The sequence below is a fragment of the Corvus kubaryi genome, unplaced genomic scaffold (assembly GCF_017639235.1).
Source record: "Corvus kubaryi isolate FWS band 111438036 unplaced genomic scaffold, C.kubaryi_AGA036_p1.0 split3-73, whole genome shotgun sequence".
In the NCBI taxonomy this organism is placed as follows: Eukaryota; Metazoa; Chordata; class Aves; order Passeriformes; family Corvidae; genus Corvus; species Corvus kubaryi.
Window position 1 is genome coordinate 38,729,966 of NW_024582091.1, and position 16,638 is coordinate 38,746,603.

General features: G+C 37.6%; 1 protein-coding gene across 18 annotated transcripts in view; it reads right to left on the reverse strand.

Moving 5' to 3' along the window:
* Positions 1–16,638, reverse strand: part of SYNE1 (spectrin repeat containing nuclear envelope protein 1) — a 294,381-nt gene that overhangs the window by 69,581 nt on the left and 208,162 nt on the right. For 11 of the 18 annotated variants that reach the window (XM_042016475.1, XM_042016485.1, XM_042016487.1 and 8 more), the window contains 12 exons: positions 15,720–15,893; positions 14,619–14,666; positions 13,748–13,939; positions 9,421–9,555; positions 8,724–8,830; positions 7,574–7,724; positions 6,629–6,763; positions 6,311–6,466; positions 5,280–5,489; positions 3,875–3,976; positions 2,033–2,152; positions 363–563 (listed from right to left, as the gene is read on the reverse strand). In XM_042016475.1, coding sequence (XP_041872409.1) covers positions 363–563; positions 2,033–2,152; positions 3,875–3,976; positions 5,280–5,489; positions 6,311–6,466; positions 6,629–6,763; positions 7,574–7,724; positions 8,724–8,830; positions 9,421–9,555; positions 13,748–13,939; positions 14,619–14,666; positions 15,720–15,893 — 1,731 coding nt within the window. The remainder of the gene's footprint in view (positions 1–362; positions 564–2,032; positions 2,153–3,874; positions 3,977–5,279; positions 5,490–6,310; positions 6,467–6,628; positions 6,764–7,573; positions 7,725–8,723; positions 8,831–9,420; positions 9,556–13,747; positions 13,940–14,618; positions 14,667–15,719; positions 15,894–16,638) is intronic. The other 7 variants (XM_042016490.1, XM_042016482.1, XM_042016478.1 and 4 more) reach the window with 4 other exon arrangements.

The window sequence follows — 16,638 nt, forward strand, 5'->3', positions numbered from 1 at the left end:
GGCCAAAGGGATATTCCATACCACAGAGCATCATGTTCAGTATATAAAGTGGGGGGAGCTGGTGAACAACTATGTTGTACATCACTTATTTATTTCTCTTGTGTTTATTTCTCTCTCTCCTTTCCCTTACAATTATATTCACTATTTCAATTATTATTTTTATTATTATTATTATTATTAATGCTATTAGTATTAGTATTTGTATCTCAACCCACAAGGCTTACCTTTTCTTTCCCATCCTCCTTCTCCCCATGAAAGGAACAGGAAAGTGAGGAAGCAGCTGTGTGGTACTTAGTTTCCCACCAGGGCTAAACTGTGACAACGAGTCATTACTAGCCCTGAAACATGTCCCAGTTTCTTACCTTATGTTTTTCAAGCAGCAACTGAACCTCTTCCTTAGAAGAAACAATTATTTTCTGGTCACCAGCCATTTTTTCTTGGCCTGTTTCTACCAGGTCAGCCAGGTCCTGCAAAGCCCGCTCATACTGCCTCTTAAGAGCCATATTCTGATTCAGATCACTCCGCCTGGATCCAATGATCATCAGCAGCTCATCATACTTATCCTAGGGGGCAAAGGACAGCAATGGTGACTCTTATTTCACACCTTACATGTCTTCCTGGAAGCAACCTCACTGTCCCTGTACTCTCTGTGAATACTAGCAGAATAACATTTATTTCCAACTCAAAAAGAGTTTGCAGATGTACTGACTTTACTGATAAATTAACATCACACCATTTAAAGGCAGAAAAAATAAGCAAGACCTGCAACTCTTCCAAGTGCATGCATTCACGCAAAAGTTAGTAGAATCCCTAAGGCTTAATGTAAGTAGCAAAGAAGTAGGGTGATTCGGCTTAATGCATCAAAAAACAGTGACTACCATGCAATGCAGATGCTGTCTACATTTTACTTTTTGTAATGCAGAGGACTGGATGGATTCCATCATGGGTACAGACTATAGGCATCTCAAAGCCAGCTTTGTTTCCTTCTCCTCCCCCAGAATCTTACAAGCAAGATACATGTAACTTACTGCAAAAACCAAACCAAGCCCATACTTCTGGTCTATACAAGACATTCCAACAACCAAAATATCCCTATGATCATCCAGTGCTACAACAAGGTGCCCACCCTCAGACTGTACCTGGCTCTCCTGGCTTTAAACATTTCTCACAGAAAAATGTGAGAAACACAAGTGAAAAAAGGAAGGCTTTTCTAAAAACTGAAATGAAGGAGAGGGGGCACATAACGGGACATCATCTGAGAGAAAAAGAAAACAAAAACCAAAAGCCCCAAACAAACCAGCAGGAGGCGCTAAGACCAAAGGGATAAAGAACTGGGCAAAAGACACATTTCTTAGTCTTTTTTTTTTTTAATTGGTATCACTGTCTTGTTGGCTTAGTAAGTTTATGGTCCAGTTTCAGCTGTTTTATTTGCTTCCAATTTATTATTAGATCATTGTAAATTATAAAATTCAGTCATAAACCTTCTCCTTGATATTTCCTCAAGCATTTCCCTGCACCAGCCTGCTCAAAAAGGATTTTCAACAGGTTTATAGAAGTTGTATATCAATTGCCAACATGTATTTACATGAGAGATGTTCTAGAAAAAGCAAAACATCTCCAGTTTCAGGTCTTACTTCACCCTATATCCTCCTTTACCCCCTTCCTTCTTTTAATGACAGGTGTGAGACAGTACTAAACTAGAGATCATGAGACACTGGTGAGAACAGGGATGAACCCCCAGCAGACAAATTTATGTTTCACTTCATGTGTTTGAAAACAAAGTGGAAAAGAGCTGACAGAAAACACGGTTTTGCAGATTTTTACAATTAATACTGCTAATAACAGATGTCAGGAAATCTGAAGAGGCAAAAATAGAAAAACTAGGTGAACAAGAGAACATTATCTTTTATACACACTTAAATGCTTTTAAATCCCTTTTCCTAAACTGCCTTATGAACAATAAAAAAGAGCATTGCTTTGGTATCACAGGTGATAGGATGCACGGGTCTAGGATGGAACTAATGAATCATACCTGGATCTTAGACAATTCTTGTAGAGAAGGTTGCTCAATTTGTAGCTTGTCTATACGCTTCTTTAATTCATTGATTCCAGCATCTAGTTCCTTTAAACCTTCTTCTGCCTGCAGTATTACCTGTATATGAAAATTACATTGCTTAGTTTGAAGTTTTAATAACACTAGTGCAGCTGGCCTATGATCATATTCTTTTCTGCTTGCAGTGCTAATCAGACCTTCAATGTGCTGAAATTTTAAAGGATGCTATGAAGTAAATGTATTAATTAAAAGCTGGGAGAGCCCAGTTTTTTTCTTTAAGTTAAATAAGCATATCATTATTATTTTTTAATAAGAAGCTGTTTTAGTATCATATAAAATACTATTCTTGGTATTTTTTCATACCAAACATCTCTGTAAATTTCCATGCTTTTAATTATACAATAGAGGCCCAAAATATTTTTTTTTTTTAAATGCAACAATGTCTTTTAAAGAATTATTTTTATTAACAGTCATTCCAAGCAAACAACCATCACAGCAGAACCCATGTATGAAAGCAAAGAGCTGTGCATAGGTCCCTTTCAGGACCAAGCTGGGGCCAAAATTACTGTCAAGGAAAAAGACTTGTAGCTCCCTTTTCTCATTTGGAAAACTGCAACTTAAGAACACAGATTGGTATTTCCAAGTGTCTGCAGATGATGAGTTTTATCAGTGGAAGTCACAAGCTTTCCTAGGTCTCTGCTGAAGTAACATATGCGGATTATAACAAAGTTAAAAGCATGAGGTAGATTCCTGTACTTCAAAGTACTTTGTTGAGGCCCTTTCTTGGAAGCTGCCTATCCAAATATTCTTTAACTATGTATGTGAAGCAGAACTCCTGCCTTCCAGTAAGATGGAGTTTGCACAATACAGTCACTAAACTTTCACCTCATGCAACTAAAGTCATCCAGCTGATTAAGGGCCTTATTTCTACCTTCCTAATCACATATTGAACAAACAGCAATGGTTTTAAGTTTGAATGTTTTATCAGCCAAGGGAGATTTTTTTGGAAACAAATAACTTCACTTGCTTTGGTTACCAAATTGTTTTCCTAGTCAGTAGTTAAATTAATCACACAGGAAATAAATTTTTGCCAGTGTTTGGCATCACAAGATAGAGAAGAAAGACACAGTGAAATCTCTCTTTTTCATACAGGAGACATAAACTCCTTCAAAATTTGAATGCCAGGTACATAAAGTCCAGTACTTCTGTTTAGCTGAAGGGTTAAGTTTCTTCCATTCAGTCACCTGCTGGCACCAGGCATCAGTAACAACAAATACCTATAAAAAGTAGCCCTTAGCATACTTCATTCATTTTTCTCACTGGCAAAACAGAAGAAAGAAAACAGGATATACTTTTTCATATAATTAATTATTCATCAGGCCATTCCTGATAAAGAAATAATAATTACTGTCTTAAATTAAAATTATTAACATTAAAGACATGACTATAAACCAGTGAGCAAGAAAGTGCCTTCAGTTCTTCACGAAGTTTAATAGCCAAACAATTTAGCTAAATTTTGGACTGTTTTGTTTATTGAAGTTTTCTTTCTTTCAAATACTGTCCAGTATAAGCATAACTAGGTACTGGGTGAGCTGGGAGATAAGAAAGACACTTTTGGTAGGGTTTTTTTGTTGTTGTGCCTTTTTGTTTTATTTACTTACAAACATGTGTAGTACACTCTCGGTCGTACTCATTTTCCTATACTTCATGTGAATACATCTGTTCTTCCATTAAAAGCAACTGTTCTCTAGAATCCATTTATACTTTGGATAAAAACTTTACCTCTTCCCCTCTCCCCAAGTGACAGGTATGTGGTAGTACCTGCATTTGTTCTGTTTCTGGTCTGTCAGCTGCCTCTGCTAATTTCTGTAGAAGTAAGTATTTGTTATCAGCCACCGATGTAAACATGAGCTTCAGATCATTCTACAGGAGACAAAACCAACAGATGATAGCCAATCGCAGCACAAAACAACTGAAAAATATTCCATGTTGCAAGATGTTTAAATCACCAACTGTTACATGGCCAGCACTACAGCATAGAACCCACTTTAAAAGTGCCATAATGAGCCAGTGCAAAGAATTTAACATTGCTGAAAATCCAGTTATGAAAACTATGAGCTAAAGCAACTCCTATTCAAAACATAACCCGTGAATGCACTTCTGCTTCTGCCTTCCAATTAGATCATTAATTACCAAGGGTCATTACCTTCATGTAACAAAAACACGCTATTCTTGAGCAGTTTATTCAACCACTTATGACTGTAAACAAGCTTGGTTTTACCTTCTAAGGCAAGCTGTTTTAATTACAGACTTGAGCAAATATAACACATAAGTAAACAAGGCCCCCACACATTACAGGGCTAACCATAAGCTCCAACTTTTAGAATGTTTTATCAGACCAGACACATAAATATTACTTGCTGAAATACAACCAATTATCTTTTTATTGCATTCATCCCAACAGAAAATTATCAGCACATTCTTCTGAGACTTTCAGAAATCATTACTGATTATTTATTTTTTACATTCAGTAATTATTTTAAATACCAAAAATCTGTAAGAATAATGCAATGAATTCTAATCAACTTCACTGTCATCAGCAAAGGAAGGTCTTTCATTGAAAAATGGTGACCACAGAGGAAAGATTACGGAGTTTGGAAGGAAATCCAGTAGTAACAATCTATGAAAAGATGACCCTAATCTAAAGACACAAGGAATCTTTTTTTTTTTAAATTTATGGGTTTTTAAATTAAAAATAAACCATGCTGAAGTGTATTATTAATGATAATGATAATGATAACAATAATGATAATGATAACGATAATGATAATAATAATGATAGGAGATAAGGTAGAGACCAAGTAAGATCTGAAAGCATTTCTGAACTCTGTTTGAAAAGATTTCTGAAAGTGCACATTTCTCCACTTACAATCATTTCTTCACATTTGCACAACACAGACTTCCTTTTATGTAATGCCAGTAGGGTGAGACAGCATGGAATGATTATCACTTTACAGTAGTTGCATGAGTTGTAGAGGTCTTCTAGCAGAGAGTTTAAATTCTGAGTAATTATTACAGTATCAAATTTTGCATAGCCTGAGAAGTTTGATTTTTCAATAAAAAATCTGTGACAACCTTGTTCTTTTGATTTGGTACCAAAAATTCACAGCGTTTATATCTCCATTTGACATATACCTCTGCTAATTTCATCACCTGGGCCTCATACCTTGAACGTGACAATTTGCTGGAGCCGCCCTTTCATCTGATGGCATCTCTGATTTACCACTGACTCCAGTAAGGTCAGTCTTCTCAGGAGACAATCCAAAGTGTCTTCTATAATAACCCTATTATCACTACCGTCAGGAAATATCTGAGCAAACAAAATCTTGTTCTTATCCACTTCTTCTGTTATGTCTTTGATTTCTTTGGCAAGAGACTAATTTTATAGAAAAACAAAAGTGACAATCAGACATTCTGGAAAGCAGGAAAACATTGCCATAAACTTTTTCAGTTTTGCAGTGATGTAGTGACTTTTTTACATTGTTGGTATACACACACATTAGAAAAAGATGGCAGCTACAGTAACCTCTGACAGTGAAAAGATAACAGACTGCTCCAAGGAAAACAAGCACTGGAACAAAGTGATGTAAAGCCATAGAAGCATTTGGGTTGGATTAAAGGTCATCTGGTCCAACCCTCCTGAATCAAATATGGACATCTTCAACTACATCAGGATGCTCAGAGCCCTCTCTAGCCTGAATTTGAATGTTTCCAGGGAGGGAACATCCACCACCTCTCTGGGCGACTTCCTCCAGCATTTCCACACTCTCATTTTGAAAAATTTCGTCCTTATATCTCGTCTTAATCTATCCTCTTCAGTTGAAAACAGTTATTCCCTTGTCCTATTGCCTCTCTCTCCCCGCCACCGCTCGATTCTCTTCCCCTCTCTCACCCCTAATTAACGTTGATGAACTTGTACTGTTTCTATATCCCAGAGCATTCCTCCCTCTTTTTTCACTTTGTTTCAATTTCAACAATGTGGTGTTTGCTAATACTTAGAAAAGAAGCTAAACAGAAGAAAGAGTCCATGCTTTCCGCATCATTCTCAACATGGCCAGCTGCAGAATGCTGCAGTTACATAGAGATTATGTCAGTGACATGCCACTTATCCAGGAGTCTAATACTTCTGCTCTAAACACTACATAAAATGCACACTTATGGGCAATTGAAAGGAAGTCCTACTCACGGATTCCTTACCTCTTGCTTGCAAAGGTATGTTTCTGTTTCTTCCTCTGGCAACCGGGCTGTGGCAATGAAGACCTGCTCTTCCACACCATCCAGCCACACCGACGTGGCTGTGACACCATCATACAGCTTCTGTTCAAGATGCAGGGTCTCCTCCACCCGTCCAGCCTGGGCAAAAGGAACCAGAGAAGTCCAGAATAGAAATACAAGACAGTCTTTCTAACTTCTAATTATTTGGGAAAGGCCTGTATTTCCAGGTCACAGCTGGAAGAGTTTTCACTGTAAATGTGGCTTTGCTGGAGGACAGGTGCAAAGACAGTTGAAAATTACCTCAGATGAGACATCTTCAAAGGCCTGATTCAATTCAACCAATACTGGTGACACTAAGGATTTATCTTCATCCTGTGTCTCCTCCTTATACAAAGGCATTCCAGGTATCAGTCTGTTTGGTCTGCTATAAAGCTGCTGAGAGACAAGTACCAATTAGCATGCATCTACCATATGCAGGGCACAAAGTTCAGCTGTACAGATTCCCTGCTGACTGAGACTATCACCAGCTAATGCTCATGGTTCTCCCACAAAAGCTCCATGTCATGAATATTTCAAATAAATATTGCTCAACAGGAGGTTCACTAGAAATGCAGGATAAATACTTGTAGGCCAGAATTAAAAATTACTGGTTTTTACAAAAAGTATAATTAATTACTGTTTAAATAATACAAGGTATTTAGAACTTTGGAAGCTGATTAATAGAGTGTTATACAAAGAAGAGTGGGTCTGGGTTTATTAACAATAAAATGGAAGATATATGTTAATATAGATTTTGGATTGTCCCCAGTTTAATTCATGAATCCCTGTTTCTTCCAGTAGAAATTTTGTGCCTGAAATTCCTTATCCACTAAGATCAAGAATTGCGTATAACCAACAAATTCAAACTGAAAATAACAGTTTTCCTCTAAGTGGTTGCCGGGTACTGATCAATTCCAGAGGGATGATTTGTTCCAGAATTATCCTGAGTTAGATAAGTAGATAAACATTTTGTCTGAGCTCTTTCTTCCTTTCTAGTTCATTAACCTGATGGTAGTGCAATTCAAATCACTTTGAACATGAGCAGTGTTGGTGCCAATATTTAACAGTTTTTAAAGGGGTCACAAAATTAAATTGTTCCGTATCTCATGCATTAACTACAGCACGTTAATGGATCTACATATTGTACCTCCTGTTGTAACAACTGCTTTCAAAGAGAAAATGGAATGAGAAATTTAAAAAAGCTACCAGGTGTTCTTTTTCCAAAGCTTTCTGGAGAAGTCTCTGCTTGGTACTGAATTCCTGGTTTAGGCTTTCCCATTTCCTCTTCATCTGTTCTTCAGAGGATGGCTTTTCGCCTTCCAAGACTAATTCTTCAGAGAGCACATCAGGCTTCTCACTGAATCAGAAGATGCATAAAGGTTTAAGAAATGCAAAAGTTATAATCATTTAAAGTTATAATTTTCCATTAGGAAATTCTACATTTACATTAAGTGCTACTTTTCAAAGCTTTTGAGTTGTTGGTTTTGGTTTTGTTTTTCAGATAATAAGAGAAAGGCTGGTTTGAACAGCAAGAAGTTCTTGTCTGATGGAATAAAATGTACTTTTTAAGAAAGTGTTTAGAGTTTCAAGTACCCAAAATAAGTAAAAAATCCCCAAACCAGACTGAACATATACTACACTGAAATGTAACCTATAAAGAGGTTTTGGTTCAAAGCATGAATTAAAATAAATATTTTATCTGACTCCTTCCTCACCTCCTTTCTCAAAATGTCAGACACACTGAGATATTTCAATGGAGTACAAGCATATGAGTTTAGCTTTGGTAAACAGTTAATCACATTCAGAATTTTCTGTTTGATTTTTTTTCTTTACTTCTATAGCATACCATCACGTGACAGAAGGAAGCCTCAAACAGAAGGAGACTGGTTAAGTACTTTCTGGCAGTAGAATGAAGGCTTCAAGAAGAAAAACACTTGCTAATTGCAGTAAAAATAAAATTAAGCAGAGTATCTCATCTGGGAAGATCTGGTTACAATGGCAGATGCCAATGTTTGAGGTAGATGTGATTCACGCACCAGTGCTGGTCCATAAAGTTATAGTAACTGATCCACTCCTTGTCTAATGAGTCCCACTAGTCTTTAATTATAGTGTGATGCCTGCTAGTAAGAATAAAGGGCATTTCTAAATGCTGAAGGTGATCTATTACCACAAAACAGTTTGTGTAACTGTATTATCAGACCCCTGAATTACAAATCAGTATTCCAGTACCCTAGGTGCTGTATAAAAATGACAAAACAAAAATTAGAGGACTAAGAGCAGAAGAAGGATGCAAACATAAGGATGACAAAGCACAGCTTCAGAAATTTACTTTTCAGAACAACACATGAAAGCAAACCTTATGGATGGGCCTTCAACAGAGCTTTGCTGTGTTAGGATCTCTCCTCCACGGCATGCTACAGATCGAAGAAGATTCTTCTGCTCTTCTAGCTCTTGTTCCAGCTCCTAGTTACAAAAACCAGAACTAATCTCAAACAAACTGATTTTGTCATGGAAGAATATGTCTACCTTGCTTAACTCTCATGCAAAGTTAGCTGAGCTACTTCTGAAATGGTTTTCTTGAATACCAAAAGGGGTCCAAAATCTCCAGCCAACACAGAAAAACTGGGTACATAAACTGGATTATTGACCTGATTAACTAATGCCATGCAGTTTCTGGAACCTATTCTAGTGAGAATATCTCCATATCATGCAACACAACAATATGTGTATCTTTGCTTCTATGAAGGCCAAGTTATTATTTTGAATATTATCATCTCTCCTTAGAGTAACTTAAAGGGTTGATTCAATTTTATTCTACTGATGGACAAAAGAAGAATAGAGTGATTAAGCGAATTGACCATGATCACCCAGGAAGTCTAGTCTGCCTGACGGTTACAGATATGAGACAGTGAATTCAGATGCATCATTACAAAAGCAGTGAGTAAGAAACAGTTTAAAAATTAGTATTTCAGTGGAAATATTAACAAGAGTGGCTCAGCTATGGCATTAAGTGCAATCTAAAGATGGGAGTAAAAGAAATGCAAAACACCAACTTTCTGTTGCTGCAGGGTACTCTGCTGCCGCTGGGAGCGAGTAGTTCTTGCTTGTGCCAGCCATTCTTGAACACTGGGGCTTTGTGAGGAAACGAAGTCCAGATCACTCTCTTCCTTTTCTTGTAAAGATCCCTGCTTTAAGAAAGATAATTTAAGATTTAAAAAAATCTTCTGCATTGTTAGAGAGATTGCAGGTCCAGCTCATCTGTGCAAAACCATCTCCCACCTCCCAAGCTGATGGCTCACATAAATTCTGAAGTGAGCAATGACTTTAGATTTCTGACTTTTACTGGCTTTTGGCTTCTAGAAAGAAGAGCATCCCTGAAAATGTAAAAATAAACAGCCATTACTGCACTTAGCAGAATCAGAGACCAGAGGTCAGAGACCATGGACTGATGTGTTTCTAAACACTGTTCTGCTTCTAAAAATCACCCTTGATCTGTAAAGGAGGGTGCAACTTTAGCTGGCAATGCGGGGATTCAGTGGTTTGTTTCTGCCAGGTTTGTTTTTATCCTAATAAAAGCAATTTTTTTGTCTAATTGAAAAGGAGAAAATTCTGGTTGTCATTCTGGTCCATATTTATTTATCAATAAGTACAGAACTCTTATGTTCAGCAGAAACACACTGGGTAAACAGCAGATGACATGATATGAACAGCAGAGAAAGTAAGAGAGATCAAACCACAGAATGTTAGAACAGCACAGCAAAAGCAGTAGCTCCTTCCATTCATATTTCTATCATTATGTTTTTCCAACATGAGTGATTAGACAGGCTTTCTGTGTAAGCAATGCAAAAAAGAACAAATGCCTTAATAGCTCAAAAAAACGTTTTATCAACTTCTTCCATGCTGGCTGCAATTTTAAATAATTTTAGCAGCCAATGTATTCAAATGTAGGTATTTTAGCATGCTTGGCCTTATGTTAGAGACAGACTTGTAGGTGTGGCTACTTAGATGTACACATCTCTCTGGATTTATTTAATATTACATGCAGTCATATGATGACTGTAGAGCTTGTACGTTTTTGGGTTTTTTGAAAGCTTCAAGATCTAAAGCTGGGGCTTAATACCTCTCCCACCTTGTCTGTCCATTTCATTTTTTAAGGATTCGTAATACGCCCATGGTTCAACTTTTATTCTAAATAGATTAAGGGTGCCAAATGGTTCAACAACAGGCTCTCCAAAACACAGACACTCTGTGTCTTCAGAGGATGTTTCTCAAATCAGACAGGGACCAGTAGGGCAGAAGGTGAGTGTGGAAATCCTACTTGCCTCACCCGGTGCTCCTTATGCCAACAACTGAGATGGACCTCTGCCACCAGTGTCCCTGGCACCAGCCACTGAAACAGCAGAGTTTTGCTAAGCAGTAGAAGTCAGGTGTAAGATTTTAATTTTGGGGAAAGATGAGTGTACTGAAGTTGAAAGGACTGATTAGTGTTAGAGGATATAAACTGTTAAGAGGAGCAAAACAAGCAAGAAGTATCTGGAGCTGGAAAAGAACCATGAGCCCTTGCTTTATGAAATAACTTTGTTTTACTAAGGTTTCAGTTTGCAGGTAAACTGTGATACTTTACTTTGTAGGAACAAGTTTATAGAAAAGCTGACATAGTTGGAGTGTGAACGATGTTATTACAGAAAGTCAGATTGGGCAATGAAAATAATATGTGAGAGGTAAAGAGGGTTTGGAATTTTAGCTTTTCTATTACAAGTTAGACAATTTTTCTGTAAATTGTGCGTGGGCGGAGAAACATCTGCTTCATTTTATATACTCTAGAGACTATAGCTATTCAACTTGTAAATTTCTTTAGAGAACAGTACCTAGTTCTTCTTTGCATTTGGGTGGACTGGTTGACCTCAGTTACATTTTGGGTCCCTTCTTCTCTGGGAAGAGGACTGAGAGGCTACAATTGTGGAATTATACTAGGACATATAAATAACAGTCTCATAGTGCCTGCAATAGCAAAGAGTGTAAAAAGGATTGTGGCATTCATTGATGCAATGAAGTTTTGAAAATATGCTGTTTTGCATACTTTTTAGATTAAGAGTATTTGTGAACCAGACTTCATCATTGTCAAATTACAGAATGTAAGTTTGAAAAAAATACTGTTGCATTTTCATTTGAAGTTTGTCTGAAGGAACTGTATTACACTGCCTTTAAACAGCCAGGGAAACACAAGCTTGAACCTGTCTTTCACGGGTACTGTCCAGCCTAGCACAAAAATAAATGGAAAATCCCTGAAGAAGATGGCAATGAAATTGATCTTTCAAAGGATTTCAGAATTATAGGCATGCTTTTTCTTGTGAAACGAGTCATTCCTCCCCCACACATCCTTTGTAATAAAAAGTAAAGAAACACTATCTGTTTTGCTGGGGTTTTTTTTACTGCAGAATCCATTCTACTTCTTTGTTTTTTAAGGAGTCTATTCAGTTTCACTGCCCCTAAACCAGAGAATAAACAGTAACAGACACAGTATTTTGTGTGGGTTTCAAAGCGCCACCTTTGGAGACAGTATAGTCTGCAATACTCCTGTTCCAGCATGTTTCTGATTAGTTTCACTACTTTATTTTATTCATAAAGAAGATGGTCTCCAAATCACCTTCTCTATGTGATTAGTAACATTCATTAACTAAAATCAGAAGAAAACTGAAATTGTTCCAAGAAAGTCAGAGAATCTCACACTGACTCCTAAAAAGCCTTGTGCACAGGAGCAACAGGCTGAAATATGCTTTAAGGAAAATATAGCTCAGTCTTTATAATAGTCTTTCGGGGCCACTTGGGAGGTTCCCTCTTTTGGGAGGAGGCTGGTCTATGACTCTGGGCAATTACAAGGTTATCAGAACATCTGGAGACACGTAGAAGTCTGAGTTTTTTACATGCATGAACAACAGTGCTGTTAGTTTGTAATGTTTCTCAGGGTTAATAGAACAGAATTATAGTGGCAGTGGATACAGTTTGGGGCATCTGATGCTCTTGGCCTCAGTCCATTGTTTGGAAAACAACATTATAGAACTCCTCATTTGAAAAAAATTGCTCAGTGAAGATTAGAAGATGTTCTACTGCCTATGTCTATTATCTTACATGATCTGTAAGTGAAGTCAAAGAAAGGCTTGAAATTCATAAAGAAACTTGAGTCTTGCATTCATGCACCACCTTAACTGGTTCATATCCTACATCTGGAAATTATTTTGTTGTTATTTTAGAAATTAGAAAACCATCCAAAATTCTGTTTTAAGATTTTAAGTAAACTAAATCACACTGCTCCATTTAAAATTTTAAAAAATATTTTAAAATTTAGAAAAAAACTCTGCGATGCCTTTTCACTTCACAGATAATATATGAGAACGAAGTATCATGTGCCTACATGCTGTGGATTACTTTTCACTTGCCTACTCATGAGGTTTAATATCCAAGAATAACATTAAAGTTACTTCATCTTAGAAGCAATAGGAACAAATACCTGGGGGTTTCCTTTCTTTTTTATTTATTTTTCTGAAACTGTGTTAAGTTTTAAAGCTATTCAGCTGCTTTTGACTAAAAATAGTTCTTAGAACATCGAGTGACTTTTCAAGCTAACCTCTCAGTAGACTTTAATCTGCATTACAAGCCAGAAATCTTTGAAGCTTATCATGTTTAATTTGAACAGCAAAGCCAAGAAAAGAAGTAAAAGAAAAGGGGGAGGAGGGAGTCACAGCAGGGCAAGCAAATTCAAAACCAGTCAGTCACATTACATGGCTGGGTTTCTTGTATGTATTCGGTTCTCCACATGCTAGTTTGACCTAAAGAATGACCAAAAGTAACTGTTAAATATGATGAATTAGTGGCAACAAGCAGACCAAAGCTGCTAGGAATAGAAACCTAGGGCAAGATGGAGGTTAAATGAATTTTTTTTATAAAATATTTTTTTTGGTATAATGATGCCACTAAGTATTAGCCATAATTAAAAATGTTCCCGTATGTTATCTGTTCACTGTGTTGTGCACACTGCAAAAAAGCACATATTTAGGATCATTCTTTTGTTGGGGGAGGACTGGAAACAGGAATAGAGTATATCCAGACCAAGCTAATCATCTATCTATTTCATTATTGTCCTCAGTGAAGATACTGAGGTTAGGATAGTTTTACCATAAAGCAACGTTAACTTGAAAATGATCAACTAAAGCTTTCTAGGAAGTTTTTTATTTTGGAATTATAATTCCATGTACTAACTAAAGATTAATAACTCAAGCTGATTCAGCACAAAACTTTTAGTCTTCTTCCCAGTTGCATAAACCTGCTATGAAATTCCCAAACCCCTGCCCACCATGAAAACAGCTGGAAAGAGCCACTCACCCGAATGTTGATCTGTTTGTCATGGAGCACTCTCTGCAGCTCCAGAAGGCTGCCCTTCAGCGTCCTGAGCTTCACAGCCAGCTGCTCTGCCTCGTCCTTGGTGTGAGCCTTCCCTTCCATAAGCAAGTTCTCGTTGTGCACAGACAGCTCTGACAAGGCTACCACCTTCTGTTCTATTTCAACCAACATGTTCTGCAGCAGCAAAAACAAAGACCCAAATTCATACATTTTCCACCACCTGTCACGTTTTTGGGCAAGACGACCTGCGGCCTACCTCACCCGTTGCCCAGATAAGAGCAAGTCAGATTATCATTGCTTTGCCTTCCAGTCTCATTCAGAGTCCTCTAGAATATGCTTGCAAATGTTTGTATTTGCCATTTCAGTTTGCAACCTTTTTCAAAATAGGAAATTAAAATTTACTTGAAACAAGTAATTTGTTGTAGAGGAGATGCTCTTTATTTGCATATTAAAGGTAAGGATGACTAAGAAGCTAGACTGACATCCATGAAGGACAAGAAATGAAGCACACAGCCAGAGTTACTTCTTTGCTCTTCTTTCATTTACATGCAGTCGAGTGCTTCCTACCTCCTACTGTGTGTTGCTCTGGCTGCGTTGGTAAGCTTCTCTTCTCACTACTTGCTCTTTCTGATTGGTGCATGACAGACTTAAGGATTTCTGTATAATCCTCTTTAGTCTAAAGAGAGACTTAAAGTGACAAATCTCTGGAATGTTTATTCTCAAAAGCTACTTCCCTGACATTCCGTTAACCATTCCTGTATTAGAGATTCAAGGCTCAAGAAAGTCTTGCTCAAAAACCCAGCCTGACATCAAATGCTTTTGCTTCCATAGCAACTGTCAAGCATGAACTTACAAATATTCCTCCTGAAGAAATGTGTACAGAATAAGATTGGTAGATTCTCTAAAAAGTGGAAAAAAATATATAGAACTTACTGCATTAAGATTTTAACAAGCAGCAAAAGAACAGCAGTATTCACTTTTCCACAAAGTTAACTTTTCTTTTTGAGTTTCCTACAGATTATATTAAAAAAAATACTGCTTTTTTAAAGTTCCCAGGGTTTATCTATGTACAACAAAAGGCTCTCAAGGACAGGTGATGAAAGAACTTTTGAGACTAAGCAGACTGAATACTCCAATGATGAAGCGTTGTCAGTGAAAATTCATCAGACTTGTATGAAACTTAACTCTCATTTACCCTAAAATAGTTGAGATCCTCATTCTTGAATAAGAAATGGGATCTTCTGTCCATCTTTCTCTTGTCTCTTTTGTAATTTTAATTATAATGATTATACAATTCTAATCTATCATTTAAAAATGGAAAATTCCCACTGATTTGAGAACCTGGATGTTATGACTGATCCAAGTCTTGTTAATAGAAGTATTTGCAATAACTCTTATTGCAGAAACACGTCTTTCCTCAGTTGTTTAGGTATTCTGAGTTGATTAATCTTCAAGATACAAAACCAGTAAATACTGATGATTATTCTTTACTTTTGCATGTATGTAAGGATTATTCCTGAAGAAAACACAACGCTATCCCAGTCATCACTGCTACTGCCAGTATGTTCTTCATCTGGAAAAGGACGTGTAGGAAAGTACACTGCAGGTGTTTTCATACCTATCAGGTGAGCTGTTCAACAGCTCCAGCTCGAGGGGAGCAAAAACAGTAAGTGAAGCAAATACAATGCCTTTAAAGCTAAACAAAACTACATCTGAAAGACGTAGAACTTCAAATCTTCCTGCAGTCAGGACATTTTGTTTTCCTGCTGCTACGTTCACATGGGCTTTCTAAAGTGCTGTTCGCAATCTCTAATGAGAAATTAAGAACAGGCTATATTTTGTTTCACAAATCTTTGAGGAAGCAAACTGAGCATATAGAAGATGCTAAGGAGCTCAGAAACTTCTCCACAAATATGCTGGCTTATTCAACTCAATAACGGTCTTAACATTTTACCTGACAGTCCACCAGCTGTGCTTCCATGTCCATAGGCTCCTCAGCAGGAAGCAGAGTGGTGTCCAGCGTAGCTCGGGTACTGAGCAGCCAGTGGTCAAGCTCATCAGCTTCACACCTGTACCTTTGAAGAGCCTGCTCTTGCCGCTGTTCTTCGAGCTGCTCATTCAGTTTTTCCTAGATGTAAAAATTGCATTTTACTTTTTAGAAGAAATAAACTGTTACTTTTAAAAAGTTTTTCCTATTTTGCACAAACCATATGCAGTATTTCTAAGCCATAGTAAGACCTATCTTTTACAAAATATTATTTCTTTCAATTGATGAGTGTGTTTTTCTGATGACTGAAATTCTGTTTCAGTTCAGTCACTGTATTTCTGGTAGAACTCTGCTATTACATCTTTCTAAAGGTGAAGTCTTTTTCTGCCTCTTCTTGCTGCTCCCCTGTGGGTTTCCCCCCTCTTTGATTCAGTCTGCTCAATTCGTACAGTACTCTTTGCTTAGGGAGAAAGATGCACGTGAAGAAAAGGAATGCACAGAGCTGGGAATGGGCTGCAGGGAAAGGAGAGCAGCTTTGCCTTTTTTGGCAGCAGGCTGTTAGACTTACTGCCTTACTGCTGCTCAAGAGAGGCACAAGATGGGTACTTCAAGGACCAAACAAAGCACGGGTGGGCCCTTGGTACAGTCACATGGGTAAAGGGAAGCCTGAAGAGCTGTCTACCTTCTCTGGCCTCTCAGAGGATCCCTGAGCCATGCAGTGTGGAAGGACATTAAGCTTCAATAGCTGCTGCAGCATCAGCACCGAACCAACAAGAGATGCCCCCCCCACCCATCCATCAGCTGGTCCATCCATTGGGAAGACAGGGAGTGATCACCAAGTCTTGCTCACCCTTTAATTGCCCCGTATGAATTTGAAAGCTGGCTG